Raw genomic sequence first — 11,975 nt, 5'->3', positions numbered from 1 at the left:
AATTCAGTGCAGGAGTGAGGGATTGAGGTGCTTCTCCCAAAGACTGGGCTCTATTCCGTGGAATCCCCGATTGTTTTGGGCTGGGAGGACTCGTTCCAGCACTGCAGGGAGCCCAAGCCCTGCCCGGCCTGGCCCTGGGCACTGCCAGGGATGGGCACTGCCAGGGATGGGCACTGCCAGGGATGGGCACTGCCAGGGATGGGCACTGCCAGGGATGGGCACTGCCAGGGATGGGCACCCCGTGCCAACCAGGCACCAAAACAAACCCGCAGCCATGAAGGTTTCTATCCCGATTTCCCAACATCCCGAGGCAGCAGCGGGCGGTGCTGACCTCTAGTGAGAGATGGCTGGAAAAGAGAGGATTCCTGGGATAAATCTGCTTCCCAGCTGTGCCCGTTCCATCCCCTGCCCCTCCTTCCAGAGGGCTCCTCTGGCACCAAGCAGATTCTGAAAACCGGCCCCAAAAATCCCCCATTTTGAGATATTTTCAATAAATGTGCCCATCGCTGCCCAGTGAGGGTCAAAGCCCTCTCCACACCCAGCCGAGGCTGCAGCTCACCGGGAATTTGTCCCCCAGGAGTCCCCCAGGGCTGGGCAGGATCCTGGAGGGTTCAGGCATTCAGCAAGTGAAACTAAAACAGGAGAAATGCCGGCCTGGAGGGAAGAGCTGAGCAGCTCCTCCCTCCCACCAGAACGTGTCAGAGCTCAAGAAAAGCAAAAGAGCAAAATTCAGTTTAATTCTCTCCCTCCCCACGCAAAAAACCAACAGCCCTGCAGTGGGGGAAGCTTTGCCTTTGGACCCTCAAAGAGAAATTCCCCCAAACTCTCCACCCCTCCCAGGGAAAAATGTCCCAACAAACCCAAAAGACAACAAGAGAACCCTCAACAAGCCAGTGTCCAGTGGAAGGTTTTATTTAAAAACACCCAAAACTCACAGGTCTACAAGGAAACCCCCCAGCCAAGCCAAGCCCCAGGGCTGGTTCTGAGGAGCCACCAAAAGCACTAAAAGCCAGCAGAGCTCAGGGGCAGGAGCTCCCAAGCTGCTGCTCTGCTCTCCCACATTGTCCTTCAGAATCCAGAACTTGCACCCAAAAGGTCCTTCAGGAAAATGAGACTTGTCCAGGTTCATCAAAGAAATCTCCACTGCAAAGCCTCTTTTCAAACCAACTTTAAGACTGTGAGTTCTGCTTAAATTAAAAATATTAAATTAAGAATATCCTACATCAAATGCAGCATTTTTATCCTACAGACTCCTCTCTCTGCAGCCACACACAAGGCAAAGGCTCCTGAGACTCCCTGGAGCCATCCCAGGAACATTCCCCATTCCTGGGGCTCCACAAACCTCCTGCTCCTGCCCTGTAAAGCAAGATCTGCTCACTTCAGGGATAATTTCTCTAATTACCTCGAGGAGTAATTAAACCAAACCAAAGTGCACTCTGCAGGAGCTCTGGGAACTCCCTGTTCAGCAAGGAGCCTCCCACTGCAACACTGGGAAAGTGATGAGTTCCACCATGGAAGTGGAGGCTTTTCCCTCTGGAAGCAAAAGTCAGTTCTTGCTTTAACTCTTTTTATAGTTTTTAGTCACTAACTCTTAAAAATAAATCAGTTTTCACATTATTCAGGCTTGGAGAGGTTATTGCTGTTCCAGACCTGGGATAAATTCCAAGGTGAGCAATTTCTGTCCTTCTGGAATTGGAGATTCCTCTGAAATACTCACTTGGGAGCTTTTCCTCACCTCCTTCTCTCAGAAGAACAAACCAGAGCAATGAAGGTGTCCAAGGGGAGAGGCTGGAAGTCCCCACCTCCATCCAGGCTCACCCCAGCAATTCAGTGATTGAGTTCTCCCATTTGCCAGCCAGGGATCAGATCCTACTCACGAGCATTGACAGGAGGCTGCAGCAGCTGCTCCAGGTTCCAGCAGAGCCACAGTTCCCACCAGCACCTCTGCCCTGCCCAGCAAGGAGGAGTTTTAGGCACTATTTTAAATCTAGGATCTAGGCTGGCAGCAAAGCACGGAGCATCTGCTGGTGCTGGGCTCTGTGTCCCAGGAAATTCAGTGTATTCCTGCTTTTCCACAGGGCCAAGCTGCTATTTCAGCACACTTCTGTGGGCCAGGGTTGAGAAACAGGAGCAGTAATGAGCTGGGAGCTGCAAAAAAATAAAATTAAGACATTCCTCAGCTTCTGAAGTGGGCCAGCCTTGGATCTCTTTCCTTCATTCGATTTTTAATTATTGGCAGATTTCTTTCTGAGACCAAATCCCAGGAATTTCAATCAGAGGTGGGGGTGCTGGCTGTTTAAAGCAGCCAAATTCTTTAAATAAACCCCTGATTATTCTGGTTTTGAATGGGCTGTGAACCCCTGTTAGTGATACCTGAGCTCCAAGCTTGGACAGGTATTTATTCCTTAAACTAAAGGCATCAGCTTTTGGCAGCAATTTTGCCAAATCATCTTCATTCTGCCTTCTGAGCCTCTCCTGCTCTTCTGCTCTGCAAAAGAAAAAGTGGCAAAAAGATGTTTGCCCTGAGGGAAAACCCTGCCAGGCAGGGAATTACTGGAATATCATTTAATATTTTAATATTGTTCTTGTAATAGCTAGGAAATGTCCTGGGGTATCAGGTGAATGAGCCTGAGATGTGCAGGGATCAATAACTCAGTGTAAAGAAAGAGAGAGGCTGATTTCTGCAGGTTCCTTTTATTTCATTCCAAGATTTCAGTAGAAAGAGAAACCTTTTGATTTTTCCCAGATTACAACGTGCTCAGGGAGTTCTGTAACAACTTTTCTATCTATTAAACAAACTTTCATCCTTAAAATAAACATGACAATACAAAGAGAATCGAGAAGGCAATAAAAGACTGCTCAGCAGTCTCAGAGTTCAGAAATCTACAAAAAAAAAAAGGTCCCTTGGAGCACCTGTGGCTCTTTTTGCATTGTGCTGAAAGGACACAACCCCAAAGCTGTAAATACATTTCAAAAGTGGTTTTTGCATTAGGACAGTGACAGAAGCAGCAGCAGGAGCTGCTGGGAGCCCTGGTGAGAACACAAAAATGCTTTTTGCTCAGGAAGCTCCACCCTGGGAGCACAGGGGCTGAGCTCAGCCTTGCTCCAGGTGCTGTGGGGAGGCAGAGCTCAGCCCAGCAGAAAAAGGAATTTTGGCATTGTGAGAACACAGCAGGGGCTGAGGCAGTGTGGATCTTCAGAGAGCTACAGAGCAACCTCAACTGTGCTGCTCCAGCTGGGGAGGTGCTGGAGCTCCCACCTGGCATGGCCTTTGCTACTCAACTTTCCTTTCTGCAAGAAATGGGGACAACAATTACTGCAAACCCTGGCCTGGGGCAGCCCAGAGCCCTCAGAACCCCTGGAATTGTTACACAAGGGTGACAAACCCTGAGATGGCACATCCCAAACCCCCCAGCATCCCTGGAATCACTGAATTGTTACACAAGGGTGACAAACCCTGGGCTGGGACAGCCTCAATCCCATCAGTGCTGTGATTGAGGCTCAAAGCACCACATTTTGTACCACATTTCAGTTGTGAGGCTGCTGAATAAAGGAAAGCAGAGAGGGACAGTGCCAGGAAAGGACACCTGGATAATGCTGCCTCAAACACTGACTCACAGGAGGCAGGACATGAAATCCTAAAACAGACTGAAGCAAATAAATCCAACAGAAATCAGACTGGAGGAATGATCTGCTTAATCCCTTCAGGACAAACTTCCCAAGGCACTGACATTTGCTGGCTCTGTACTTACTCAGAAGCAGCTGCTTTCTGCAGTTTTGCCCTTTTCTTTGCAGACCAGTTGAGATCACCACCTGTAAGAGCAGCAATGGGCACTGGGACCTTTAAAACTGGGCTTTTGTGGCTTTGGTATCAAAACTGCCCCCAGCAGCTCTCAGGGCACTGAGAAAGCACAAGAATGATTTTACAGAAGGAGAAACTGAGGCAAGGAGAAGCTGCAGACTCACCTGTGAGGTGATTCACGAAGTACAGCATGACCACAGCTATCAGTGACACTGCAGAAGGAAAGGGACACTTTTAGCTGACAATAAATGAACAGCCTGAACCCACAGCCAAGATCTTCATGGGAGCTCTAACTCAGAGGAGTTTCCTTTTGTAAATCTCCCTGTGCTCACAGAGCAGGGTAATTCAGATTTTAATTTTAAACTTATAATTTACACTTTAAAAGCATTGTTTGTCTACTTTCACTCAATGTTTTAAACACTGAAACTCTCCACACATCAAGGAAACCCCAAGCACTTCAGTGGCTGTGAGTTCATGCCAACACTGCCCCAGTGACACCTCTAGGAGGGGAATGGTTTCTGTTTTCCAGGAAACACGAAGCCAGAGCCCAGTGAAGCTCCCTGAGCCCATTCCCAGCGTGCTCCAGACTCACAGCAAACACAGGCACTGAAGAAGACCTCCAGGAACAGGTATCCCCTGGTGTCCAGGATCATGCCAGCTGCTATGGCAATCACTGCCAGGCCCAGGTTCTGGATGGACTGCATGCTGGGACAGAGCAGGAACAGCAGTGATTCCTCTCCTCAGGAAAATGGGGTTCCATTTCCTCAGGGAAAGCTCCTCGGTGGCACTGAGCCCACTGGAGCTGCACTGTCCCCATTTGCTGGGACATGGGGAGTCAGGGCTGGGATTGCAGAAGTTCCTGTGCCTCCCCCAGCCTCAGCTCTGTCCCAAAGCCCTCCCCAGAGCAGCCAGGAACTCCTGCTCCAGCCTGGAGCAGCTGGAACCAGGAATGGGCTGGATCTGCTCACATTCAGTGCTTCCAGAGTGCCAGGGATCAGGGCATGGCTTGGAAGGGACCTTAAAGCCCACCCAGACCCACAGCAGGGACCCCCTCAGGGCATGGCTTGGAAGGGACCTGAAAGCCCACCCAGACCCACGGCAGGGACCCCTCCCACTGCCCCAGGCTCAGCCTGGCCTTGGGCACTGCCAGGATCCAGGGCAGCCACAGCAAATCCAGGATCCCATCCCAGCCCCTCCCAGGAACAACTCCTCCCCATGTCCCATCCCTTGAGCTCAAACCATTCCCCCTGTCCTGGCACTCCAGCTCCTTGTCCAAGGGCCCTCCACTGCAATCCCCAATCCCAGCCATCCCTGTCCTGTCCCTCTGTCCCTTGTCCCTCCCCATGTCCCATCTCTTGAGCTCAAACCATTCCCCCCTGTCCTGGCACTCCAGCTCCTTGTCCAAGGGCCCTCCACAGGAATCCCCAATCCCAGCCATCCCTGTCCTGTCCCTCTGTCCCTTGTCCCTGTCCCTCTGTCCCATGTCCCAGCCCAGCCCAAAGCCATGCAGTACTCACAAGCCATAGGCAGTTCCCAGCTGGTGCTCGGGGACCACGAAGGCCACCATGGGCCACAGGGCACAGGCCAGCAGGGAATAGGACACGCCCAGCAGGCACTGGGGACACAGGGCCAGGTCACAGCAGGGCCACGCGGGGCTGCAGCTCGAATAAATCAGGGTGCTCCCCTCCCCTTCCCCCAGAAGGGACAGAGAGCAGCTCAAACTCTCTGTGCAATGACATTCCAAATCAATATCCACACCTGGGACCTCTGCCAGGAATGAGGCCCAAAATAAACTCTGGGATTTAAACTGAAGGGCCTGGCTGAGCACCCAGAGCTGCAGCTCAGGGGAAAACCGCCTGAAAACCAAAGTGATTAAACACTTTGTCCTGCCCCACGGACGAGCAGCACAGGCCTCAGCTCCAAACAAACACGTCAGGAGATCTGCCCTCAGCAATGCAGGTTTCTACTGAGGCCCCATCCAGCACATCAGAGCCTGAGTAACAGTAATAAGCTTCAGAAATAAATGAAAATAACGATTTTTAGGAGAAAAGTGAGCAGTTTGAATAACAGTAAAAAACTTCAAAAATAAACTAAAAGAACAATTTTTAGGATAAAACTGAGCAGTTTAAATAACAGTAAAATCTTCAGAAATAAACTAAAAGAACAATTTTTAGGAGAAAAGTGAAGACCTGGCACAGGAATCTAGTAATGGAGTGAGGAACCTTTTCCACCTCCCAACACACACAATAATTCAGTGCCAGCCCCACTGCTTATTTTATATTTATGAAATAAATATTTGATATTTTATTTCTATTTAGGTCTAAATCCCAGAAATAAAAACTTGATATTTTATTTCTATTTAGGCCTAAATCCCAGAAATAAAAAATTGGTATTTTATTTCTATTTAGGCCTAAATACCAGAAATAAATATTTGATATTTTTTTCTATTTAAACCTAAACTCCAGAAATAAATATTTAATAATTTATTTCTATTTAGGCCTAAATTCCAGAAATAAATATTTGATATTTTATTTCTGTTTAGACCTAAATCACAGAAATAAATATTTAATAATTTATTTCTATTTAGGTCTAAATTCCAGAACCAAGTATTTGATATTTTATTTCTATGTACTTCTAAATCCCAGAAAGAAATATTTGGTATTCTCTCTGTGTGGGACTGTTACCATGGCTATCCAGGGGTTCCAGAAGGTGAAGGCCAGCAGGATGTGTGAGGCCAGCGTGGTGAGCACAGCACACAGCACCCAGATGATGTTCTTGCCAACTTTGTCCACCAGCAGGCCAAACACAGGGGACATGGGGGCTGAGATGATGTACACGATGCTGCAGGACAGGGAAGTCAGGATTTAACACCCCCGAGTCCTTTGTTAATTCCAGGGCCAGAAGAAAAAAGCACCCCCCAAAAAATCCCAGTAATTTGGAATTCCCAAAGGGTTTGAGGACATGGAAGTGCCAGACCCAGGGCCCAGCAGTGTTTTCTTGAGAGGTTTTACTGCTTTGGGCTTTGGCCACGTCTCAAATTCATCCTCAAACCACCCAAACTGAGTTCCTTTAGTGTTGTTATTAAACTGCTTTTATCACTCAAGGAAGAATCACTAAATATTAAAATAAAACCCTCCAGAGCTTTTCCTTTATAGTGTGAACACCTGTTTTTAATAAAAGACACATCCACATTTCCCAGTTATTCCTTGGGTTGTGTGAAATTATTTCTCCACTTAAGTGCAGCTCACAGGAGATCCCAAATCTCTTCCCACCTGCTCACAGCCTAAAAATACACCCTAAAATTTGGCAATATTCCTTTTTAAATCAACCACAATGTACCTGTTAATTGCACTGGCTTCTTGAGGGGAAAAACGGAATTTTTCAATAAAGAAAACCCTGAGGGGAGGAAAAAAAATTTAGGAAAATGCAGACCTGAAGGATGAGAAATCAGAATTAAGTTAGACAAAGACATGAGAATCTCAGTTACAAAAAAAAAATAAAAATTAAATACAGCTTTGATATAAATATCCCAGATTGTAATTTATAATTAATTTAGGAGCTTGTTAGCAGACTCCACAGATTTTAATTTAAGGCTCATTCAAATTACACTTTGGGGAACACACAAAAAGTCCATAACCAACACTTAACCCAAATAATGAGGCATTGGGTTGTAAATATGGAAGGAATCCTACAGCACCCCAAATTCCACCCCATGTTTTAAACTGCATCCAGTTTCAGTCAGGAAATCAAACATTCCTCATGCCCCTGAGTTTGTAATTCCCAAAGAATGGGAAGGTTTTAAGCATTTTGGTTACAAGCTTGGCCAGGTTCCAGGGGAATGGCTGGGAAAGTGAGTGGCACTTACTTGCCAAGGCCAATGAAAGGGAACACTGCAGCGTAGTAACAGACACAGATGACAAAGATGAGCCACAAGGACAGGGAGAAATCCTTCACATCTGTCAGCTTGATCACTTCCCCTGCACAGGAGACACAGCATGGCATCAGTCAGGATGAACAGCCTGGGATTCACCCACTGGAGAACACCCAGGAGATCCCCAATCCCTCCTAAAGCACCCCCTGCTTGGAGATTAACGTCCCTTCCATCCCAAACCAGGCTGGGACTCCACTGGATCTCAAATTGAATTTATTTTTAGTTGGCCACATGGAAAACCCAACCCAGCACACGCTGGCAGGGGGAGCTCCATGGGTCTGCACCCCTGCTGAAGGAAATCAGCCCCAAGAAAACACAGAACCAGTGGCACAAATTGGTGCAAACTTCTGTTTTTATAAAGAAAGCAGGTGACAGTGCATCTGCCTGTTGAGCTGGTGTTTAAAACTACAACTCCAAGTAAAAACCAGCTCAAATTATGATCAGAAGTGTGACAAAGTTGAGCAGCAGGCAGTGAATTACCTGCAATGCAAAGCTGCCTGGGGCAGGGTGGCTGCAGGGTCAGCCCCAGCACTCACCTGTTCTCCCCTGCTCTTTGCAGAGCAGCCTCTCTGCTCTCCTGTCCAGGTAAGCCAGGATTAAAGCACAGCTCAGTGAGAAGAGACAGGTGACCCCACCTGCAGAAGGCAACACCTCATGGTCAGCTGACAGCTCCAGCAGTAATTTGGTTTTCAGCCCAGTTAGAGCAGGTTTTGTTGGGCAAGTCAGGTACACCAGGTTTAGCAGCAGCTTTAAGGCTCCAGAGCTGCACAACTCAAAGGTTCAGGGGTAAAACTGAACCCTGACACGTGGCACACACCTGCCTTGGAGACATGCACATGCATTTATTTTATATTCATTTAAAACATCACCAGCACTCCCCCTCAGCTCATCTGGGAACAGAAACAAACCTGGCCTCATTCCCAGCACCAAAATCTCCATGCCCATGGCTCTGAGGGGTGGGAACACACCCCAGAATTGTTCAGACATGCACATGCATTTATTTTATATCCATTTAAAACATCACCACCACTCCCCCTCAGCTCCTCATCTGGGAACAGAAACAAACCCGGCCTCATTCCCAGCACCAGAATCTCCATGCCCATGGCTCTGAGGGGTGGGAACACACCCCAGAATTGTTCAGATTTCCCTTTTACAATCAGATAACCACAGGCAAGCTTTGACACTCCTCAGAAAATTTTTCAAGCCTATCCTTTGCTCAGAGGATGTGAACTATTTCATCTCCACAAGACACAGACTGGAATTTGGCAGCCCCAGGAATGCCACAGCATTTCAGCAGCTGCAGTAACCTGAGAGAAAATGAGATTATGATGCAAAAGGTGTTGGAATTGCTCTTCCCAAGCTCAAGCAGAGTTGTGCTGCTTTTAGGGGGTCAATAAATGCTTTTAAGTGATTAATAAGTGCTTTTCAGAGATTATCAAACCAGTCACACACAGGAGGTGGCACCAACCCAGAACATCACTGACCTATGAGCAGAGCCAGGCCGAGGGTGCTGGGACCAGCGTGGCCCAGGAGATCCTGAACTCTGGAGTAGATCCAGCCCATAATATTCATGTTCACCGTGCTCCCCTAGGCACAACAGAGGCACGTGAAGAACCCAGCACTTCCCAGGGATTCAGCAGGAGTGTTGGTTACTAAAATGGCACCCAGGGGACAGCAGGGAGGGGATCCAGGGGATTCCCTGCTGGGCTGGTAACAAAGCAATCCTTGCAACAAGGATCCAACACCACAAACTGAACTCATACAAGCCTGGAAGGGTTGTCACTGATGAGAAGTGCATAAATCAACGTGCACAAGCTCATAAACTGAGCTGAATTTAATGTATTTGATCAAACAGGATTCCCAGCTGACAGGCCCCAGGAAAAATCCCCTTTTGCCCCCAGAGAAGGATCCATGGCTGCCAGCACTGGAGAACATCCCCTGCCCCACAGGGAGTTAAACCCCCCAAAAGGAGCCCCATAAGGAGGAGCAGACCCCCTCCATGCCCACACTCACAATCCTGGCCATGCTGAGCTGCAGTCCAAACACCAGGTTGAGCTCCTTGCCCTTGAACCAGCTCACTGCGTAGGTGTTCTGGGCCACTGCCAGGGACTCCCCACCAATCCTGCAGAGCAAGCACAGCACCCTCAGTGCAGCACATTCCTCACACAGCTGCCTGGCACAGCTGCTTCAGTGCCCCTCTGTGTGCACAGAGAGCCAAGGCTCCAAGATGGAAGTGCAGGCATTGAAGAACAATCAGTGCTTCCAGGGGTTTTGATTCAGCAGCACCTGCAGAGTCCTGGCTCTGGTTTTCTAAGCTACAAGGAACTGCAGATCCTGCACTCCTCAGCTTCAGAGGCCTCAGAATGCACCAGTTTTGGCTCCACGTGGCAGCACTTTTCCAGGAGAGCTTTCTGGGGTTAGTTTTTGTAGTTTTCTAGATGGCCTTACCTCAAAGAGCACAAATCTGCCCTTCCAGACTCACCCAAATATGAATCTGCCCACTTCCATCAGCCAGAAGGTGTTGAACAGTGCTCCCAGAGCAAAAACCACCTGCACAGCAGCAAGGGAGAATGGTAATTGTGCATTTTGGGTATGGAACCAAGCAGGACTGGCTGAAAACAGGAACAAAAATGACTTTCCCTTCCCACACCCACTTCCTGCTCTTTTTGGTGTCTGCTCCCTCTGCTGTTCATCCTCCCAGCCTGGCCCACCTGGGACTGGGGCAGCCCCAACCAATTCCACACCAAACACACAAAAACGTGGATCCTTCCCCCAGCTCAGCCACATTCCAGGGTTCCCCTTCCCAGCACAGCCCAGGGCTCTCCCACTCCAGTTCTCAGCTCAGGGGAAACACCAAGTGCAGGCCCAGCCCCTCCCTGGCACTCACCTGCCCAACACACACAAAGCTGCTGAATATTACAGTGCCCAACCTGCAAGGACAAGAAAATCACTTCATGCACAACCAGAATCCCTTTTTTCCCCTACAAAACACTCTTTTAGACCTGCAGCAGGGAAATGAGGGGAGTGGATGGGCAATTAAAGGTTTGTGGCATAAATTGTGCAGCTCAGCAATTCCCACAGAGAACAGGGAGTGCAAGGTGGTGCTTTTGAAACAGATTTATTTGATTTATAAAGGAAGGGAAGCTCATCTATATTGTTCAAAAATCCTAAATGGAGTGGGAAAAAATATTGAAGCTGTTTATTACAACCTTGGAAAGCTGTAGAACACGAAGCACAGACCTCAGGTGCAGTTTAGGCCAGGGCTCCCTGCCCAGCAGAGCCAGGCTGCACTCACCGGATGCCGAACACCCTGTCTATGAGGAAGCCCCCGAAGAAGCACAGCACCACGTTGGGCCACGAGTACCAGGCGTAGAGTGCCATGAACTGGGCCGTGTTCACCTTCATGTCCTGCACAGCACGGGGGGGGAAACAGTGCTCCTGAGCCGGCTGTGCTCAGAGTGAGCACCCAGGAGAAGGCAGAAACAGCATTTTGTGTAACCCACAGAGCTCCCACACGGGCTGCGATGGAAAGGATTTATTGTTCCGAGCCCACGGACACCTTCCACTATCGGGGGTGCTCCAAACGGCCCTGGGCACTGCCAGGGACAGCCAGGGCCTGCCCGCCCCCCCAGGGCACAATTCCTCCCCAGATCCCAAATCCCAATCCCACTCCCTGTGCCGGCGGGAAGCCCTTCCCCGCTGCCCCGTGCCCACACAAAAGGTCACTCTGCGTGCTCTCCAGAGCCCCCGACAGCGACTCACCCGCTGAACCTGCGTCTGCAGAGCGGCCGGGTTGTCGTAGCAGAAGTAGCTGCCTGCGGGGAGAAGGGCACGCCTCAGGGCTCCGTCCCGGCCCCACACCCCGGCCCCACGCGCGCCCCCCGGGCCCGTGCCGCACCGAACCCCAGGAAGCACATGAGGGCCAGGACGAGCAGGCGGTGCGGCAGGCGGCGGGGGTCGCAGGCGGCGGGCAGGGCGCGGGGAGGGCCCGGGGAGCCGCCGCCATCGCCGCCATCGGCGCCCAGCAGCGCCCGCTGCTCCTCCGCCATCGCGCCCGCCTCAGGGAGCGCCCGCACGTGACCCGCCCGCACGTGACACCGCCCCCCGCACGTGACCCGTTGCCATGGCAGCGGCGGGAGGGCCGAGGCCTGCCGGGGGGGCCCCGGGAAACGGGAAGGAGAAATAAATATTAAAAAAAAAAAAAAAAAAAAAAAAGAAATTTTGAAAAAAGAGGGTCCGTTT

General features: G+C 49.9%; 1 protein-coding gene across 8 annotated transcripts; it reads right to left on the bottom strand.

Moving 5' to 3' along the window:
• Window positions 1–890: 890 nt before the first annotated feature.
• MFSD1 (major facilitator superfamily domain containing 1) lies at window positions 891–11,845 on the bottom strand. Of its 8 annotated transcripts, XM_039713930.1 has the most exons (17): window positions 11,632–11,845; window positions 11,496–11,548; window positions 11,029–11,141; window positions 10,621–10,663; window positions 10,216–10,283; window positions 9,747–9,855; window positions 9,218–9,320; window positions 8,270–8,368; window positions 7,668–7,779; window positions 7,142–7,198; window positions 6,487–6,643; window positions 5,320–5,417; window positions 4,395–4,507; window positions 3,967–4,014; window positions 3,753–3,813; window positions 2,374–2,488; window positions 891–2,148 (listed from the first exon to the last, which is right to left on the bottom strand). In XM_039713930.1, the coding sequence occupies exons 1-17, from the start codon at window positions 11,780–11,782 to the stop codon at window positions 2,089–2,091; spliced, it is 1,560 nt and encodes a 519-aa protein (XP_039569864.1). In that variant the 5' UTR covers window positions 11,783–11,845; the 3' UTR covers window positions 891–2,088. The 8 variants fall into 8 exon arrangements, 7 of the variants coding, with proteins under 7 accessions (XP_039569864.1, XP_039569867.1, XP_039569865.1 ...); XR_005628017.1 differs by lacking the exons at window positions 11,496–11,548; window positions 11,632–11,845 and having other exon boundaries at window positions 2,374–2,483; window positions 11,029–11,161; XM_039713935.1 differs by lacking the exons at window positions 891–2,148; window positions 2,374–2,488 and having other exon boundaries at window positions 3,749–3,813.
• Between the last annotated feature and the right edge of the window lie 130 nt (window positions 11,846–11,975).

The sequence above is a fragment of the Passer montanus genome, unplaced genomic scaffold, assembly GCF_014805655.1.
Source record: "Passer montanus isolate IOZ18808 unplaced genomic scaffold, ASM1480565v1 scaffold29, whole genome shotgun sequence".
In the NCBI taxonomy this organism is placed as follows: domain Eukaryota; kingdom Metazoa; phylum Chordata; class Aves; order Passeriformes; family Passeridae; genus Passer; species Passer montanus.
Note: the sequence above shows the minus strand (reverse complement) of the source record. Positions and strands in the feature narration are given on the sequence as shown.